At 39.5% G+C, this 21,469-nt stretch overlaps 1 protein-coding gene across 1 annotated transcript; it reads right to left on the bottom strand.

Annotated features, from left to right (window-relative positions):
* Positions 1-1,059: 1,059 nt before the first annotated feature.
* Positions 1,060-13,178, bottom strand: LOC127417392 (uncharacterized). Its single transcript, XM_051657421.1, has 11 exons — positions 13,022-13,178; positions 12,404-12,450; positions 12,198-12,264; positions 11,823-11,972; positions 11,493-11,686; positions 11,362-11,398; positions 11,205-11,251; positions 6,710-6,746; positions 6,503-6,552; positions 2,866-3,105; positions 1,060-2,426 (listed from the first exon to the last, which is right to left on the bottom strand). The coding sequence occupies exons 1-10, from the start codon at positions 13,176-13,178 to the stop codon at positions 3,061-3,063; spliced, it is 831 nt and encodes a 276-aa protein (XP_051513381.1). The 3' UTR covers positions 1,060-2,426; positions 2,866-3,060.
* Positions 13,179-21,469: the final 8,291 nt, after the last annotated feature.

The raw sequence follows: 21,469 nt of genomic DNA, 5'->3' as shown, positions 1-21,469 counted from the left end.
ATGGTGTTGAAAGCCGAACTGAAGTCCACAAAAAGGATCCTTGCATATGTCCCTGGTCTGTCCAGATGTTGCAGGATATGATGCAATCCCATGTTGACTGCATCATCCACAGACCTGTTTGCTCGATAAGCAAATTGAAGGGGATCTAGAAAGGGTCCAGTGATGTCCTTCAGGTGGGCCAACACCAGTCTCTCAAATTACTTCATGACCACAGACATCAGGGCGACAGGTCTGTAGTCATTAAGTCCTGTGATTTTTGGTTTCTTTGGGATGGGGATGATAGTGGAACATTTGAAGCAGCATGGGACTTCACACTGCTCCAGTGATCTATTGAAGATCTGTGTGAAGATGGGGGCCAGCTGGGTAGCACAGGATCTAAGACATGCAGGTGAAACGCCATCTTCACAGATCTTAAGTGCAGGTTGAGTAGCAGGAGCGGGGAGGAGGGGGGTTGCAGGAGGTGTTGGTGTTTGTGTGAAGTGAAGGTCAGAGCGGGTGTGGGGTGTGAGACTGGGCCTTTCAAATCTACAGTAGAACACATTCAGGTCGTCAGCCAGTTGTTGGTCCACCACAGGGTTGGGGGCAGGAGTCCTGTAATTCGTAAGTTGTTTCATGCCACTCCACACTGATGCAGGGTCGTTAGCTGAAAACTTGTTTTTAGTAGATACAATACATACCGTAAGAACTCTGGGCCCATGACATCTCACAAAAAGTGTCGTTATACCAAGAAAAGACAGTGGAAAATTATGTTCCATTTAAACTGATTGGAGTATTCTAAACTTTACCTATAATTCTCATGCTTAGCTACCCACGAGCATGGAAAATCTTATGTCTTTATTTCTTTGCTAATGTTAGTTTTTTAATAGTTACATAAAATTAAAAACTGAGAATTTTAGATTTTTCATACTGAGTGTCAAAAGGGTCAATTATTATCATATTAACGTTTTTTGGACAAGTGGAACAAACTAGTAAAACAGGTCAAACAACTCATTGGACAAACAGCTCTTAGTAAATGCTAAAATTCTATGCTATCAACCATCTAAATGGAGGAAACCAACATAATCTGGTGTTAAAATGTATGAAATCAAAAGGAGACCAATTTTACAGTTAAACACCACATTTATTGATATTTGTAATGACCAGTCATATTTTATATTATTTAGTTTTCAGGCAAATATTTAGAGAGGTGTAGTAACAGATACAGTTCATGATACACAGAATGAGTTATATGAGACACATAAACATTGTACATGGCCTAATGATTTTTATTCATATTTCACATCACATAAATGATTTTAACAGTATATTATTTTATATTTGTGTCATTTTAAAAAGGCGTATGTTTGTATATCACAAGCTTTATGATGAAATACTTTCATTTTCATTATGATTTTAATAATTAATTTTTCTGTTATATTTTCTGTTATTCATTACATAATCAAACATTAAACATAAGGGCGTAGATTTGGCTTGAACATTGGAGGGGTTGCAGTGTGAAGCATTTATATGTTTCCATTGATCATGGTATAAATATTGGGTGAGTTGTACTTGCTTGTTTTGATTATCTACGGTATCTATGCCCCGATTAAATGCCATCACCAGAATAGTTCAATCAGAATAGTTTTTTTTCTTCATATTTTTGATCCTACATTATTATACATACTGTATATTTATGTCAAAAAACTAATAATCATTTCTTAAAATTTTACTTGAATAGAACAAATTCATTATATTTGCCTTTTGTATGATACTACAACATAACAAAAGAGCTGAACATTAGTTTGAAAGCTGATTAACTAACTACAGCTAACTAGGATAGTGAGAGTCGCAAGTCTGAAGACTTAATGATAGTTGTATGCTCTTTGTCACGGCATCGATTAAAACTAATAATTCACTTTCATGCAATGGTATCTAGAGCTCATGCAACTCTACATGTTTCAAAATGTGTAATCAGACACCTGCTCACTTGCTGAAACGCTTTTACAATTTAACAAAAGAAAAAAAAATTAATATAGGTTGACTAATTTACTGCATCATCTCAACTGTAGAAAGAGTCCATGTATGAATCCTTCTATGTCAGAGTCACAGGATCTTTCTGAATGGCAGTGTGTTTCCACTCTCAGTGTCATTCTGCTCCCCATCCTTAATGATCTTTAAACTTTACAAAAGCACAGTATTGTTATTCTGACATCCTCTTCTTATATAAAGTATCCAATAACAATTAACTAAAAAAAATCAAGTCATCTTAGAGCTTAGCCAGTCTGAGACTGCAGAAACTGCTTTTTTGGTCTTTTGGCAGGTCACAGAGAGTCCTACACCCTTATAGAAAACACAGTCCATGGCAATCAGATTTGGCTTGTTCTCAAGTCCACTGAATACTGGGACAAAATGTGTGTCATGGAGCAAAATAAGAACCACAGGCTTGTCTGAAGAGTAAGAGAAAGACATTGTCATTCATTTTATGGATCAGCATTCAGGCAAAAAAATTACGTGTAGTGGAGAAGAAATAAAATAAATAAATTCTAATAGATTAAAACATTAAAATATGATAACTTATTGAATAAATATCAACGAAGACTGTCAATTATCTTGTGTGACAACAGACATAGAAATGAAGTTCGTGGTATTTCACACATGGTCAGTCCCAAGCTTATGAACACATTTACTCAAGAGCAGAGTGAATAAAATGATTCTTGTTTGTTTTTCCATTTTTTTTAAAAATTGTTCTTCCAGTTATTTTTGTTTTAAACATGTTATAAGAAATACTTTCCCAGAAACAAGGCCATAAACCATCAACACATCCTTCATGTTAGTTTTGTATCAATTAACTGTATTGTATTGACAGTATGTCCTGTCTTCCTTTACCTGTTGTCTTGCACAAGTCTTTCAAAACTGCATTTATGTCAGTTTGTGACTCAACAGGACAGAATAACGGAATGACATCACTCTCCTCTTCAGCAGAAACTTTCTTCAGACGTGGAGTCTGTTTAAGCTGAGATAAAGCTTTCATAAAGTGCTCATGAGACATATGAGTGCCTTCAGTTACCATGATATAATAATTCACTGGACTGGATGAAGAAGAAATGTATGCCATCTGATGCTCATCTGGAGAATGAATAAATAAATAAAACCAGATCAAAGACATAAAACTCACATAAGTACAGTAAAACATGTTGATGAATGTATGAACAGGTCTGGTATCATGTTACAGAATTTTTTTTTTTTTTTTTTTTTTTGCAAAGTATTGAATAAATTCTGGGTTTGTGGAATAACAGGCAACAGAAAATGTCATATTTAAAAAACATTCATACACATAACAAATATTTAGAAATGTATTATAGTATTATATTCAAGTGTTATATATTATGCTTTATATTGAAAGCCATAAAATTAACATGAAATTTTGGCATTGATTTAGAAAATATGACTGATCATGCAAAAAAACTGTTTTTTATTTAAGGATAGTGATCATATGAAGCCATTTATTATCACATAGTTGTTTGGCTCCTTTTTAAATCCTAATGGTAACAGAAATCACCCAAATATCCCTGATCAAAAGTTTACATACCCTTGAATGTTTGGCCTTGTTACAAACACACAAGGTGACACACACAGGTTTAAATGGCAATTAAAGGTTAATTTCCCACACCTGTGGCTTTTTAAATTGCAATTAGTGTCTGTGTATAAATAGTCAATGAGTTTGTTAGCTCTCACGTGGATGCACTGAGCAGGCTAGATACTGAGCCATGGGGAGCAGAAAAAAAACTGTCAAAAGACCTGCGTAACAAGGCAATGGAACTTTATAAAGATGGAAAAGGATATAAAACGATATCCAAAGCCTTGAAAATGCCAGTCGGTACTGTTCAATCACTTATGAAGAAGTGGAAAATTCAGGGATCTCTTGATACCAAGCCATGGTCAGGTAGACCAAGAAAGATTTCAGCCACAACTGCCAGAAGAATTGTTCGGGATACAAAGAAAAACCCACAGGTAACCTCAGGAGAAATACAGGCTGCTCTGGAAAAAGATGGTGTGGTTGTTTCAAAGAGCACAATACGATAATACTTGAACAAAAATGAGCTGCATGGTCGAGTTGCCAGAAAGAAACCTTTACTGCGCCAATGCCACAAATGACAACACCTTGACATGCCTCACAGCTTCTGGCACACTGTAATTTGGAGTGACGAGACCAAAATAGAGCTTTATGGTCACAACTATAAGCGCTATGTTTGGAGAGGGGAAAACACGGCCTATAGTGAAAAGAATACCATCCCCACTGTGAAGCATGGTGGTGGCTCACTGATGTTTTGGGGGGCTGTGTGAGCTCTAAAGGCACTGGGAATCTTGTGAAAATTAATGGCAAGATGATTGCAGCATGTTATCAGAAATACTGGCAGTCAAGTTGCATTCTTCTGCACGAAAGCTGCGCATGGGATGTTCTTGGACTTTCCAGCATGACAACGACCCTAAGCACAAGGCCAAGTAGACCCTCCAGTGGTTACAGCAGAAAAAGGTGAAGGTTCTGGAGTGGCCATCACAGTCTCCTGACCTTAATATCATCAAGCCACTCTGGGGAGATCTCAAACGTGCGGTTCATGCAAGATGACCAAAGACTTTGCATGACCTGGAGGCATTTTGCCAAGACGAATGGGCAACTATACCACCTGCAAGAATTTGGGGCCTCGTAGACAACTATTACAAAAGACTGCACGCTGTCATTGATGCTAAAGGGGGCAATACACAGTATTAAGAACTAAGGGTATTCAGACTTTTGAACATGGGTCATTTCATTTTTTTCTTTGTTGCCATGTTTTGTTTTATGATTGTGCCATTCTGTTATAACTACAGTTGAATATGAATCCCATAAGAAATAAAAGAAATGTGTTTTCTTTAATATGGTACATATATTACCAATTCTCCAAGGGTATGCAAACATTTGAGCACAACTATATAAGACTTAATTATAGAAAGTAATTTTAACCTAATGTCATTTGAAGCACTCGGTTTATTCCACTGTTGAGAACAAAGACATTGTGGTCTTAAGTAATGAATGTGATATTGGTTCTTTTTGTTTTAAAGTTTAAACCTGTGAAAAATATTACTTACTCATTTGGTTTATACTTTTTATTTACTAGTCTCTGCCAAGTCTCTCTTTAAGGAAAAGCTCAGCTGAAGGTGTGTTCCTGTTGTTATTAATATTCCAACACTGGCAACTGACTTAAATGTGATCTGCCACCAATGTCTTAGTACCCAGTTTATTTACCAACAAAAAACAAATCCTCATGGACCTACAACACTTGAGATTGTTTCAGACTTTTCCTAGTCTTCTGGATTTTACATTTAAAGTCGGCATGAAATCAAACCTATTTATTTTCTTAATGCATGTTACTGGTCTTATTGTGAATGATTCATCCATGCATATATATATTTTATATTTCCCCCTTGTAATCTTTAATAAAATCATAACTTCATAACTTGCTCTTCTGCTTATAAGACTGACACCTCTCTGTGGACATATGTGAGACCGCTCAACAGTTAAAGGAATAGTTCACCCAAAAATGAAAATTCTGTCATAATTTACTCACCCTCATGCCATCCCAGATGTGCATGACTTCCTTTCTTCTGCAGAACACAAATTAAGATTTTACTTTTATTTCAGCTCTGTAGGTCCATGTAATGCAAGTGAATGGGTGCCAAAAGTTTGACGCTCCAAAAATCACATAGGTCAGCATAAAAGTAATCCAAATGACTTCAGTGGTTAAATCAATGTCTTCAGAAGCTATATGATAGGTGTGGGCAAGAAACAATCAATATTTAAGTCCATTTTTACCAGAAATTCTCCTCCCTGCCCAGTAGAGGAGTGCATGCATGAAGAATGTGAATCACCAAAAACACAAGAAGAATGTGAAAGTTAAAGCGGAGGTTGACTGAGCAGGGAAGAGAATTTAAAGTAAAAATGTAAACATATTGATCTGTTTCTCAACCACACCTATCAAATCACTTCTGAAGACTTTTGATTTAACCACTGGAGTCATATGGATTACATTTAAACTGACCTATGTGATTTTTGGAGCTTTAAAATTTTGGTATTCATTCAGCTGCATTGAATGGACCAAAAGAGCTGAGAAATTCTTCTAAAATCTTCATTTGTGTTCTGCTGAAGAAAGTCATACACATCCAGGATGGCATAAGGGTGAGTAAATGATGAGAGAATATTAATTTTTGGGTGAACTATTCCTATAAGCCAGTAGTCAAAACTGGATAAATATTTGGATTGTGAATATATCTTGCACATCACAATCTGTTTAAAATGTCTGAAATAATATAAGCTAGTTCATTGACAGTGCTTAATATGTTAAAGCTTGTAACAGTTAAAGATCCCCACACACAATTAATATTTTAAATTACATTAGTTCTTCATGCCAAAGAAAAACTTGCTCTATTTTACAGAAGTATTTGACACTCTGATATTTAGTATTGAGCAGAAGTGTTTTTTTCTTACCAATGTCCAAATTGGCCATTTGTGGAGGGAGGGTGGACTTGCAAGTTTGTCTGATTAAAAGAGACAGTTTTAGAGTTTGAAGTGTGTTACTGCAGATCCTATATAAACAACCTATTGTCTCCTATAGCAGAAATAAAAGGTTAATTTACATGTACATGAATAATATTAAATATTTTAGGTAGAACTTAATGAGAAACGGGGACCTACTTTGACTTGCTTGTACTTTGACACCCGTTTTCTCCCCCTGCAGAAAGAGAGAAAAAAAAAAGCAATGTGAGATAATTTAGTGAACAGTATTTTATTTGTAAAATGATGCATTTAACTTTTTTCCCTCTGATTTACCTTCATCTTGCAGACACACACACAGCATTTTTATTTTTATTTTTTGGGTCAAATTCAGTGCACAGATAACAAATGTATGAGGTGTTTTCCAGATTCAACATGCCCAGAATTTTAAATGTGTAACAACTTCAGTTCCCTATACGTTGTGTCAATGTAGTGACACTAGGGGTCACTCTTGGGAGCCCAAGACACCTCTGGTCTTTGATAAAAGGCCAATGAAAATTGGCAAGTGGTATTTGCATGCCACTCCCCTGGAAATACGGGTATAAAAGGAGCTGGTATGCAACCACTCATTCAGATTTTCTCTTTGGAGCCGAATGTTCACGCTCACTGAGCTGAATTCCCACGACTGTTTATTCACCTCTGCTGGATCTGACAGCGCATTTCAGCGGCTTCTCCCCCCTCTGCACTGGTGCACTGTATATTCGTCATCAGGCCTCTTCCTCCCCATCCCAGGCTGTTCCAGGGGTGGTCACAAGGAGCCAGGTAAGTACTTCGATGTCCCTGAACTCAGCATGGCCAAGACATGGTGTGGCACCTCAGGCTCTGCCCAGCCGCGAGGCCCCACCCACCGGTACGTCGGACGAGATTGTCCCTCCGGCCGAGATGAAGAAAGGGTTTTACAGCCCCTACTTCATAGTTCTGAAAAAAGGTGGTGGGTTGAGGCCAATCTTGGACCTGCGAGTACTGAACCGGGTTTTACACAGTCTCCCGTCCTAGATGCTGAAGCAAAGACACACTCTTGCGAGCGTCCAGCATCAAGATTGGTTTGTGGTGGTAGACCTGAAGGACGCGTACTTCCACGTCTCGATTCTACCTTGACACACACCCATCCTGCAGTTTGCATTCGAGGGTCGGGCGTATCATTACAAGGTCCTCCCTTTCAGTCTGTCCTTGTTCCCTCACATATTCACGAAGGTTGCAGAGGCAGCCCTTGCCCCGCTAAGGGAAGTGGGCATTCGCATCCTCAACTATCCCAACAGTTGGATAATCCTAGCTCACTCTCAGGATGTGTTGTGTGCACACAGGGACCTGGTGCTCTCGCACCTCAGCCGACTAGGGCTTCGGGTCAACTGGGAAAAGAGCAAGCACCTCCTGGTTCAGAGCATCTCTTTTCTCGGTTTGGAGTTGGACTCAGTCTCGTTGACGGTGCATCTCACGAACGAGCGCACACAGTCGGTGCTGACCTATTTGAAGGTATTCAAACAGAAAACACTGAAATTTTTTCAGAGGCTCCTGGGGCATATGGCATCCTCAGCAGTGGCCACTCCGCTCAGGTTGATGCATATGAGACCTCTTCGGCACTGGCTTCAGACTTGAGTCTCGAGATGGGCATGCCAGCGCGGGACACATCGCGTGGCCATCACGCCGATCTTTCACCGTCTCTTCAGCCCTTGGACTGACCTCACGTTTCTACGGGCAGACGTTCACCTACAGCAGGTCACCACAGTCATGACAGACACCTCCAAAACGGGCTGGGGCACCGTTTGCAATGGGCACGCAGCCGCTGGCTTATGGATGGGCCCACAGCTGCGTTGGCACATCAACTGCCTCGAGTTGCTGGCAATTCTGCTCACCCTGCGGAGGTTCCGGCTCTTGATCCAGGGCAAGCACGTGTTACCTCGGACAGACAACGCGGCAACGGTAGCATATGTCAACCGTCAAGGCAGTCTGCGCTCCGTTGTATGTCACAACTTGCCCGCCATCTCCTCCTCTTGAGTCAGCAGCACCTCAAGTCGCTACGAGCCACTCACATCCCGGGCGATCTCAACACTGCAGCGGACGCGCTGTCACGGCAGGTTACCCTCAGGGGAGAGTGGAGACTCCACACTCATGTGGTCCAGCTGATCTGGAGTCGATTCGGACAGGCACAGGTAGACCTGTTCGCCTCCCAGGAATTCTCCCACTGCCCGCTCTGGTATGCCCTGACTGAGGCACCTCTCGGTATAGATGCGCTGGCACACAGCTGGCCCCCTGGACTGTTTCCCCCAGTAAGCCTACTTTCACAGACCCAGGGAGGACGAGGAACCCACCCAGACGTGGTTCTCGGACCTCACGCTCCTCGCGACAGCCCCCCCCGGCGAATTCCCCTGAGGAAGGACCTTCTTTCTCAGGGATGGGGCACCATCTGACACCCACAACCAGATCTCTGGAATTTTCATGTCTGGCCCCTGGACAGGTGCGGAAGACCAAAGCGGTCTACCACCCGTGGTGATAGATACGATCACTCAGGCTAGGGCCCCCTCTGCGAGGCGCCTGTATGCCTTTAAGTGGCGTCTGTTCGCTACGTGGTGTTCTTCCTGACGGGAAGACCCCCAGAGATGCGCAGTCGGATTGGTGCTTTCCTTCCTGCAGGAGAGGTGGGAAGGGTGCCTGTCCCCTTCCACCTTGAAGGTGTATGTAACCGCTATGGCGGCACATCATGACACAGCAGACGGTATGACCTTAGGGAAGCATGACCTGATCATCAGGTTCCTGAGAGGCACCAGGAGGCTGAATCCCTCCAGACCATGCCTCGTTCCCTCATGGGACCTCTCGGTAGTTTTTCAGGGTCTACAGAGAGCTCCCTTTGAGCCTTTGCAGTCAGCTGAGCTTAAGGCACTCTCCTTGAAGACTGCCCTCCTGACTGCGCTCACTTCCATCAAGAGGGTAGGAGACCTGCAAGCATTCTCTGTCAGCGAAACATGCCTGGAGTTTGGTCCGGGCTACTCTCACGTGATCTTGAGACCCCGACCAGGCTATGTGCCCAAGGTTCCCACGACCCCTTTTAGGGACCAGGTGGTGAACCTGCGAGTGATGCCCCAGGAGGAGGCAGACCCAGCCCTGTCATTGCTGTGTCTGGTGCATGCTTTACGCATCTATTTGGATCGCATGCAGAGCTTTAGGATCTCTGAGCTTTGTATGCTTTGGTGCACAGCAGAAAGGAAGTGCTGTCTCCAAGCAGAGGATCGCCCACTGGCTCACTGATGCCACAGCTATGACATATCACGCCCATGATGTGTCGCCCCCGGCAGGGCTACGAGCCCATTCTACCAGGTGTGTAGCGGCCTCCTGGGCCCTGGCCAGAGGTGCCTCTCTAACAGAAATTTGCAGAGCAGCAGGCTTGGCAACACCCAACACCTTGCGAGGTTCTACAACCTCCAGGTGGAACCGGTTTCATCCCGGGTAGTGGCACGCAATACAAGCGGATAAGCCCAGGATAGCCGGCCAGGCGTATCGCTTGCACATTGTGCCTTTCACCGCCTCTGAGCTGAAGACGTGTGCCATTAACTTCCAGTAGTGTTCACAAACTATGTTCCTTGGTTGACTTCCTCCGAGCCCTGTGGCAGTTGAGTGTTTGGAGAGACTTGCTGCCGGCCCAGTACACGTGCTAACTAAAAGCCCTGTTCTGGGGTAGGTGTTCTGCATGTGGCGGTTCCCTGTAGGTAACCCCGTGCAATGTATATTTTCCACTAATTCGTTTCCCTGTTGGCAAACTGCATCTTCCTTGGGTAGAGGCCCCTCTGCCACAGTCTCCATGTTTGTAGTAAGTCCTCCCCTGTTGGGTAGGACCTACCTTGAGACTTCCCCACATGACATACTTCTGACATAGCTCGGCAAGACCATGTGACATATTTTCCAATTAAATATCCCCCTTCTCTCTGGGCGAGGTGTGGTCTCCGCGGTGTCCTCCCCTTGGGAGGGACACCCCCCAGCTAGACCTGGTCGGCCCAGTCGGATATTCCCCCTTTCTTTTAGGGAGTGGAAAAAAAGAAGGGGAAAAGAGGCCATGACTGGGCTAGCCTGTCTCTATCTTTTGGGTATTTGACTTGTCCCCAAAGGGCCATTCGACACTCATAACTATGTTGGGGGAGGTTACGTGTCGGCCTGGTGCACTGGCTATGAGGCACACAGTTGTCTGCCCGTCACTCACCACCAGTTCACGTAACACAGTTCAGCCAGCTGCAGCGTTTTGTATAGGGACCCCAAATGTCACTACATTGACACAACGTCGAGTGAGTGACAGATAGGGAACGTCATGGTTACTTGTGTAACCTCCATTTCCTGATGGAGGGAACGAGACGTTGTGTCCCTCCTGCCACAAGGCTGAACTACCCGCTGAAATGGCCGGGACTTTGTCTCGGCTCCTCATCATAAAACCTGAATGAGTAGTTGCATACCAGTTCCTTTTATACCCGTATGTCTGGGGGAGTGGCATGCAAATACCACTCGCCAATTTTCATTGGCCTTTTATCAAAGATCAGAGGTGTCTCGGGCTCCCAAGAGTGACCCCCTAGTGTCACTACATCAACACAACGTCTCGTTCCCTCCATCAGGGAACGGAGGTTACACAAGTAACCATGACGTTTTTCAAACTTACCTTATCAGGCATTTCTGATATATTCCTTGTTGGCTTTTGCCTTATGTCTGTAAAAATGTAGTGATAAAATAGTATATATCAAGATTAATAGATCAACAAAAATACTTTAGTTTAACAAATAGGTTATATTTCAAGACAAAAAGTGACTTCAACCTACTCTGAGGTGGACATACTTTGACACCTATTTTCTTCCTCTGCAGAGAAAAATGACTATGTGAGTTTATGTAATAATCTTTTTTCAAATTATACATTATAGAGCCATGATCATTATATATTTTTGTTACATACCTGCTGTTTTAACCAGTTCACAACTTTGTTTATTGCTTCAGAATTCTTCAGACACTGCAGTAATCCTGTATCCTCATAGAACAGACAGTCCACTGTCAGTATGTCCTCCCTGTTGACAAATCTGCTGCTTTCTCGTACAGTTTTCTCTGGGTCAAATGTGTGATGTAGCACCACTAGAGCAGCTGGCTTAGACACTGTTCAAGGAAGTAGACACATGTATTTAAGGCAAATTTGTCTGAAGTCCTGAAGATTAATGTACAATCTTGAGACAGAAATCCTGAGAAAAACTGTAGCTTGATTTAAAATACAGTAATGATAAACTAAATCAACCTGTGGGTACATTGAATTTCTTCAGTGCTGCTTCAATATCAATTACAGCTCGAGAGATGATAGGACAGAAAACCAAAACAATGTCACTCTTGTCCACTGTATCAGCTTCCCTCAGAGACGTAAATTGTTTCTTGAGATAGCCATGTGAGTGTTATTAGTGTGTCCAGTCAAAAGGATGAAAACTTTGACCTCTTCTGGAAAAATCAATAGCATGGAAAAGGTATCAAAAGAAAAAGAAACAAAAAACAATTCTGAAAATGTATTTCATTCTGATTGTTCATTTCTGATCAATAATCACCCATAAAAGGCAACAATGTAATTTGTTTGAGTATATAGACAGTTATTTTGTGAGCCCCTTATAAGATATAAACTCACTTGTACTAGACAGCCATGAATCCCTTTTCACCAGAGTTGGTTTCACTGCCTTTGATTTACCTTCATCCTGCAGACACACACAGAGTAGTTGTGCTGAAATTCATTTACAGAACTCAAATTAAAACTGTTTTAGATGTTTGTGACAAATGCAAAATGTCCAGAATTAAAAAAAAACAAAAACTTTTTATAATTTTTTTTAAACTTACCTTCATGTGTGATGTTTCCCTTGCTTGCTCTTGAAATTGTCCTGGGTCTTTAAAATATTTTATGGTTAAATCAGTAGAAATCAAGATTTACAGATCAACAAAATCCCCCCAAAAATGTTGCTCTCGTCCACTACAAGAACTTCCCTCAAAGATATAATGCGGTATGCAAATACATTTCATTTAAAGTTTTATTTATGTTCTCAGTTAAAAAGTTACAAACTCTGACCTTCTCAAACTAAGGCCCTCTGTGGTAAAGCATACTCATTGGGGGGAGGGATCAAGATATTCAAATTATGTAAACATAAAAACTGCATGTGTAATAAATATATATAGGAATTTAAAATATGTTGGATAAAATAGTTTTAGAAAAAGTAAAACATGTCACACGGCTGTACACTACTGTCACTGCTTGACATGTCCTTTCAACTATCTATTTGCAAATAGGGCCTACATCGCGGGGTAGAGAAAGTGACCATTAAATTGTAAAAAATAAAAATAAAAATAAAAAATAAAAAATAAAAAAATAAATAAAACAATTGTCCCTATCAATGTTCAACTAACCCTATGCAATAATATATAATATAACAGACATATGTTCTTCTTTATTGCAATGCTTACCATTTGTCTGCTGCTGTTGTTCTTTTGGCAGCATTGTCTCCTGATGGTGTGTTTCCGGTTTTTCCAGTGTAGTCCATTCCTCCTCTAGTTGGCTGTTCTTTTCACTGGCTTCCTGCTCTTGGACTGTGTTCTCTAATGGTTTCTCTTTCTCACGCATCGATTTGTTCATAAAATCAGGCTGATATTGTTCTTTCTCAACTTTTGGGCTTGTTTGCTGCAGACTGTTTTGTTCTGTGAGTTCATCTTTAGCATTTTCATGTTTGTTTGATTGTTCTTTGAGTTGTCCTAACCCCAAATTCACTTAAAGTTCTGAAATGGGAAATCACATTCATTATATCTACATCCATATTTTTCCCCAGACAAAATTCAATGTGTTCCTTTTGTTATCTTGACCTTTGATAAATGGAAAAAATGAATTCCTCACACCTTGACCTGCAATTTGGGTAGATTCTTTTGTTTCCATTTTCTCTTCATCAGTACATGTTCTATCTGTCTGTGGACATAAAGAATATAGTCTGGTGTGAGTTAAAAACACCAAATAAAAACAATAAATAGCAGTAATCTGTTGGGTTGTTTTGTGTCACCGTGTTCAATTGATAATTTAGACAGGGACTGATTCAGTCTGATATAATGTTTGGAAATGGTGATACTGATGTCTCTAAACTAAATCAGGATTAAAGCACCATGATCATATTTAGATACAGTACCAACAGGCAGATATTTAGCCCATCTTATGGTGATTATATTTTATTCACACAAAATCCCCTCAATGTAATTATCATTCAGTGCAATGCCTTTCGTACAGAGTTCAGTGTGTTTCTGTAGCATCTTTAGAAAACATTAGGCTCTAAATCATTCTTTAAAGCTGAAGTGTGTAATTTCTGCAGCAATAGTTACACTGAATGGAATTGCAAAAATAAACAGTGTTTTTTAAACAGGTTCCCGAATACGCCCCCATCTGCTGTTGATCAAACACTGATAGATTTTTTTTTTTTCCATCACTTGATCTCTCTTAGATGCAAAAGACTGTTCCAAGACCAATGTCAACATAATGCCATTATCCAATTACCTTTTTTGAAAGATCTCATCTTAAAACACACTGACTGTTCTGGGAGATAATAGACTGAAGAAAAATGTTAATCTAAAAGTATGCTTCACGTTGTTACATCTAAATTATCGCCTAGATGGGGTAGAAATAGCTCCTTAAGGTAATAATAACAGGTTCTCATTTTTTACAATGTAAAATGGACAAGCAAGATTTCACCAGTGTTATTAACAATATTTTCTGAAAATCATTACTACTAACAGGTCTATCTGACCTGTGGTACATACTGTATGCAGTGGAAAACATCATCAACAACACTCTACCTATAGATGAAGATTTTCTTTCAAAATGTGCTGACTAGCGACAGAACAAAATCAAGATATCACACTCAAAAAAAGGATTTGTTGTTCATTTGTTCAGTTTACTTGAATGTTTAAAATGAACCAAAGCAATACAATTCTACAACATTTTGTTCACAACTTTTCATTGCATTCTATCCAATTGAATTTGTAAAAAATTACATTTACTTAATCCATTTGAGTTGGGACTACATAAATGCTTTTTGTAGCATTTATAAAACTGGGCAGGGGATTTCCATTTCATGCTTTGCTTAAGAACAGAATGGGGTGACCAAATGCATTTTTAAGCAAGATGACAATAGGAGGAGATTTGTTAATGTGAAATGTTGATATATTGGTATATGTTTGACTGGAGATTTGGGGGTTACCATTGTGGTGAAGATTGGCGTTTGTGCTTAGGTTGAGAATGGACTTTCACATTCAAATGGTGTTTGATTTGAGTGCTGTTTAACTCCGTAAGCAGTTGCTATCAGACAGTGCAACAGTTTCGCTGTCCTTACACTTGTTCACCTGGCATATACTAACAATTAATAAAATAAAATATAGCCGCAATCATCGGGTCCAAGCACGTATGGACAGGACATGGTCAAAATAATTAAATTGGACACAGTAGATGTGGATGCTGTGGACACAGCTGTTTTGTAAAAAAAGATTTTTATCACAGTTGCAAAATTAGAATTTCATAGGAATGACAACAGAATGAAAATAGAAGAAGAAGAGGACAAAGAAGAAGAAAGACATGTGAGCAAAATGAAGTCCACATGACCACATTATTTGGCAACACTGATGGATTCAGACCAAACTGAATTTTTCATTCTAGCCCTTGCGGTTCAGAAGTTATTAGCAAAAATGCAAATTGATCATTATAGCACCACATTGTGGTCGATTCTCGCCAAATTTGTTATACAGCCTAATTTTGGCCACCTGTAAGTGCAACGTAAATTTCATAACAATCAGCCATTCGCAACACAAGTTATTAGCTGCTGAATATTCATTGGCTGTTGGCGGCCATTTTTGTTGATGTGTCAAATCATTTTTGTAAGGATATGTTAGCAGGTGACCCAGAAATGATGAATGCCAATTTTCAAATTTTTCATTAAAACAGTTGCAGAGTTATAAGGAATTATTAGCTGTAGCACCCAGTATTGGTGAAAATTGGATGAAACTTTGTCATAAACTTTGGAATTTGCATTCACAAGATACAGGCCATTAACTATATTTGGGCCATGCCCAAAGAATTAATTAGCTTATATCTTCGAAACGATCTGACAAATCAAAAATCCCCAAATTTTTTTTGTCCGGACAGTCCCTAGATGATGCGTGCAAAATTCAAGCAAATCGGACAAATGGCCTAGGAAGAGTTCGCAAAAGTATGCTTTTCAGAAAATAAGGAAATGAAATCGGAGATATACATTTTGTATGAATGTGCCCGATTCCAGCCTTGCTGAAGCACCCCTAGATCATCCTCCACCAAATTTCACAGTGGGTACGAGACACTGTGGCTTGAAGGCCTCTCCAGGTCTCCTTCTAACCGTTAGACGACCAGGTGGAGGATCAGTGATGATCTGGGGGTGCTTCAGGAAGGCTGGAATCAGGCAGATTCATCTTTGTGAAGGGCGCATGAATCAAGCTACGTACAAAGTTATCCTGGAACAAAACTTGCTTCCTTCTGCTCTGACAATGTTCCCCAACTCTGAGGATTGTTCTTTACAGCAGGACAATGCTCCATGCCACACAGCCAGGTCAATCAATGTGTGGATGGAGGACCACCAGATCAAGACCCTGCCATGGCCAGTGCAATCTCCAGACCTGAACCACATTGAAAACCTCTGGAATGTGATCAAGAGGAAGATGGATGGCCACAAGCCATCAAACAAAGCCGAGCTGCTTGAATTTTTGCACTTGGAGTGGCATAAAGTCACTCAACAGCAATGTGAAAGACTGGTAGAGAGCATGCCATGACGCATGAAAGCTGTGATTGAAAATCAGGGTTATTCCACCAAATACTGATTTCTGAACTCTTCCTAAGGTAAAACATTAGTATTGTGTTGTTTAAAAATGAATATGAACTTGTTTTCATTGCATTATTCAAGGTCAGAAAACACTGCATCTTTTTTGTTATTTTGACCAGTTGTCATTTTCTACAAATAAATGCTCTAAATGACAATATTTTTATTTGGAATTTGGGAGAAATGTTGTCATTACTTTATAGAATAAAACAAAAATGTTTATTTTACTCAAACACATACCTATAAATAGTACATTTGCATTGATCTCTTAATTTTTTCTAGAGCTGTATATTACATTACAAGATTGCTGGACAACAGCACATTACAAGAGCAAAAAGCTAAGGCTAAGAGGATTTTCAAGGATTTATAGTCTTGGCGCTCCAATAGGAAATAGGAAATACATCCTTGATTTACCATGCATTAATGAGATTTTGTATTGTTGGACAATTAAATCATGAAAAACTGAACTTGTGGAAAAACAGATTTCATAGGGCTCATCATTTGTTGGATAGCTGTTGCTCTTTTTACTGCACAGATATTACATTACAAGAGCAGTAACTCAAAAGTCAGAGGATTTAATGGAATGTCTTAACTTGCTGCTCCATCTAGTGGACAAAATAAGTAGGACACACTTCATCTGTCAATTACAGTTTAAATAAATCATAATTTATTTGTTGTTGAGAAGTGGATATTGATTAAATTTTGCACATGTCCTCAGACTATCCTGGTGTCTATACATTTTAAGTTTTGTCATGTTTGGGCCACGGCCAAATAATTAATTAGCTTATACCTTCAAAACGATCTGAAAAATCAAAAATCAGATTTTTTTTTTTTTTTTTTTTTGTCAGGACCCCTAGATGACGCATGCAAAATTTAGAGCATCAAAATTTAAAACATACGAATTTGAAGAAATTCATAAAAACAGAAAAAGTAATAGAATTTGAATTTAACATTCAATATAAAAGTTTTATTTCTCTCTTACCCTTTCACTCCATGACATTCTTTGTTGAAGTGGTTCATCCCTACCTACATAAAAAAGAAAGAAAAACAAACACGGAGTTACAAAGCAGGAGACATCAATCTGACTGAGCTAGAACAATTCTGCATGGAAGAATGGGCGAATGTTGCAAACTATGCACAGTCTAGTTGTGCAAAGTTAGTAGAGACATATTCAAAGAGACTAAAGGCTGTAATTCAAGCAGAAGTTGGTTCCATCAAGTATTAGCTCAGGGAGATGTTTACTTAACCAAAGTTTAGATGTTTTTTGCTTTTTTATTTTTAATTATTTAAAAAAAGAAATTGGACCATGTTTTTACCTGGACATTGTGGGTTACTGTGTGTAAATAAAGCTGGAAATAAATGTAATTGTATATGTTTTAATTTTAGGCAGCAAGGCAAAAAGTGTGAATATTTTGAATGGGGATGGTGACTTTCTATACCCACTAATGTGTTTTATTGGGTTCACACTGGTTTAAGAGTGGTGTAGTTTGAAGTAGGAATACTCACCTTCTTTTACTGTTACGGTTATCTCCTCAGTTCTGTCTCCACTAATGACCTGACACAGGTAATCTCCAAAATCTGACCACCTGAGGTCATTTAGTTTTAAGGACACATTTCCCCTCTACAAGTCCTCAGTGAACAGACTCACTTTGTGCTCGTAGCCCCTTCCCTCTGTCACATGTCTATTCTTATAGAGACAAACAAAATCTGTCTCTTTAAACCACATGACCTTCATGTCAACAGCACTGATTTTAGGGATCAGGTGACAAGGCACAGTGACTTTGGACCCCAGATTAACCTCCTTTCCCTTAGTTGCTTCAGAGACCAGCTGAAATACATCTGCGAGAGAGAAGAGAGATAAAGGTGGAGCTGTGTGAACACAACAAATTATTATCAAGTTGACGTTCTTCAGTTCATTTATATCACATAAAAATCAATTGAAATGCATTTTACAGTGTTTTTGAAGCAAATTCAAATGACACATACTGTATTTTAACAGAACTTACTGCTGGTTGCAGCTGTCATTGTTATTTCCTAAACCAGAACAGAACACAGAGAGATGATATCTACCACAACATCACATCACTGACAACACACCATGGCAAGATTCTGCTTTCACAACACAGAATCTTGCAATCAAAAAGCTACATTTAATTGATCATCTTCATTCTAATGTAACTTGATAATAGAATATAGTTGTATGGATTATCTTTATGCTGCCTTTATGTCCTTTATGGATCTTGGAAGATTTGGACCCCATGGACTTGCATTGTATGTACACATCATATCTCCTTAAAAAATCTTTGTTTGTGATCTGCAGAAAATACAAAGTCATCTGAGTTTGAAATGGCAAAAGTGTGATTAAAGGATCAGAGATATAACATTTAACTTTTCCTTTAAGCATTAGTTGAAAATAATTGTAGACATTATTTGTTTGTAGCAAATAATGTCTTCAGTGCAAGGATGGACTAACAACTGGGAGCACAGGGACTTTTCCCAGTGGGACGATCGAGTGTTTGGCTGATGCAACTGACTGTTTTCTAATCTGAAATTAATCCAATTGTTTGTACCGCTGCTACAGGGTGTCTATAATGTAACTAAGTAATCCAACCAATAAATGTACTCCCAAACCCATACATTTCCAAAATCTTAAAAAGATAATCCCATTCTACCATATCAAACGCCTTTTTGGCGTCAAGTGAGATGGCAGCTACCGGAGTCTGATCATTCGCCACTGACCACATGATATTGATGAAACGCCTAATGTTATTAGAAGAGCTACGACCCTGAATAAACTTGATCTATATGTATAAGAGATGTCATAACTTTACTTAATCGATTAGCTAGAATTTTTGACAACATTTTTACATCTAGCTGGATCAGGGAAATTGGACGGTAACTTTTACACTCGCTTGGATCTTTGTCCTTTTTAAGAATCAGACTGATCCGGGCTTGTGTCATAGTTGGCGGAAGCTTCCCATTCTTTAATGATTCTGTTTAAATTTCTAACAAAAGTGGAGCCAGTTCTGTAACATAAGATCTAAAAAATTCAGCGGCAAAACCATCTGGCCCTGGAGCCTTGCCAGTAGTAAGGGAGTCAGCATAGTCATTGTATTTTCTTTTATCATAAAATCAGGTAGAACTCTAGATTGGATAGAGTAGGCAGGAAGATAGAGGGTGTTATGTTTGTTATTTTGGCATATACCCCTTCCTGAAGTTATTATTCATTTACTATTTTAATTTTACTCATTAAGTTCAGTTATCATTTTTAAATCATTTTAATTATAATGTTTAATTTTTGATCAAGTATAGTTTGAATCAATTTAGAATGTATAATGATTGAGTAAATTACTTTACATTAAAACATATACATGTATAAATTTTGATAAACACTGAGACACATTAAAGTGCCAAGAGGAAAAGAAGAATCGACGAGCACCTCAGTGCTTAGCAGCAAGAGTAAGAGTCTACTGGTGGTTTAAAAACCGCTGTCTACTCAAACACCACCAGATAGCGCTCCAGGCTACCGGGAATGTCTGTGAGCTCCTCTGGCACCGTGGGACGTACCATCATTCTGAGTAATCTACTAATATTGTTTAATCACTGAAGTATGTTAATCTACTAAAATAAGTGTATTCACTGATGTATTCTACACAACACAAGGCTAAGATTGCATGCATTTCTTATGCATTTTGTGCTTTTATACACAAAGCTGATTGTTTTTCATTAAGGTAACCCCCAAGAAAGAATTTAGCTAGGGAGATAAGATATTTTACTTCATCCTAGTCAAATGTGGAGGGAGATGTTTGGTCTTATTTCTCCTCCGGAGTACAGTCTCATAAGAGCAGTCATTGGTAGAGGAATGTGTGACTTATATTTGTCACTTGGCAAGAATGAAGGAGACTGACTTGTGAGGTTGCACTCTGGGAAAGGGCAATAGGGGTGAGACTGTGAGAAAGTCTCAAAGGGGGATATATATGGTATATTTTCAATATTAATCATAGAAATAAAAGTATTAACAAGCATTATATAAACTAGAGATTTGTACATGTGACATAACCAATTGTAATGAGAAAAGCACATGTGTGGAACATGCTCAGCCAACATACAGAGCAAAAACAGACACTCATGATGTGCAGTATAGTCATTAAGCGAGAAGCTCATTATAGTTAATGACAAGAGACTAACTGTGTTATTATTACATTATTTTGTTTGTTTGAAATGTACATTTTCTAAAAATAAATATTCTTTTTAAAAAATTAGATAAGTTGCTAGGTTTCCACCATTAGAAAGAAGTCAGATGGTCTAAGAAATAATCGTGGCAATCTGGAATGATGTAAGATGCAAGTCCACTGGTTGGAGATAATCAGGTTGGGCAATTTATGGACTTAGAAGAGATAGAAGAAGTGTATAAAGTTGGACGTGTGGAACAGTGAAGCCAGAACGGATAGCTGGCCTTCTCAGGTTTATTGGTTGCTCAATAAACTATTATCTTTGGCATCTGGAACCCCTGACTCTGAGAGTTTTCTTGCAAAGTGGGAAATAATCTTCAAAATTTTTCCACAACAGTGGGAGGGCACAAAAGGCTGGATCTTCCCTCAGAACGGGGTCGATCCTAGAGCGTAACATCCGGAGATTCATGACCTTGCAGTGAGGGCAGTCTGTCTCCATGAGAGCTGCTTGTGCATGGGCACGGCCCAGGCAGTGAATACAGCTCTAGTGCTCATCAAGCGGCGGGATGTGCCATTCGCATAGGAAACACTTGCGGAATGACATCTTTAAAAAGACATGTATCACGCAAGCGTCTCTTTAGTTAATTTTGTATGTATAAAACGGATAGAGTAACTCCATCCGGAGTGCTCTGGGAAGCAGGTGGGAGTTTTCACTGAAATGAAATGACAAGCATCTGAAGCGAAGAACCCGTTCACCAAGAGTGTCTTCGACGGCGATGTGGAGAACTCTTAACTGGAACTCACAGGGAAGCAGAAAGTCTCTTGGTGCAGGCGCTGAGCACAGGTGAAGAGTCATCCTGTTT

This window comes from Myxocyprinus asiaticus, chromosome 3, assembly GCF_019703515.2.
Source record: "Myxocyprinus asiaticus isolate MX2 ecotype Aquarium Trade chromosome 3, UBuf_Myxa_2, whole genome shotgun sequence".
NCBI classification, from domain to species: domain Eukaryota; kingdom Metazoa; phylum Chordata; class Actinopteri; order Cypriniformes; family Catostomidae; genus Myxocyprinus; species Myxocyprinus asiaticus.
The sequence above is the reverse complement of the archived record's forward strand: the minus strand, read 5'-3'. Positions and strand labels throughout refer to the sequence as shown.

Bases quoted from the DNA above. Each gene is read 5' to 3' on its own strand.
- LOC127417392 (XM_051657421.1), bottom strand. From the start codon at position 13,178: ATGCGTGAGAAAGAGAAACCATTAGAGAACACAGTCCAAGAGCAGGAA. The intron at 11,399-11,492 runs GTATGTAACAAA...TTTTCTCTGCAG, and splicing joins TGAACTGGTTAAAACAGCAG to AGGAAGAAAATAGGTGTCAA. The intron at 6,747-11,204 runs GTAAGTTTGAAA...CTCTTTCTGCAG, and splicing joins TATCAGAAATGCCTGATAAG to GGGGAGAAAACGGGTGTCAA.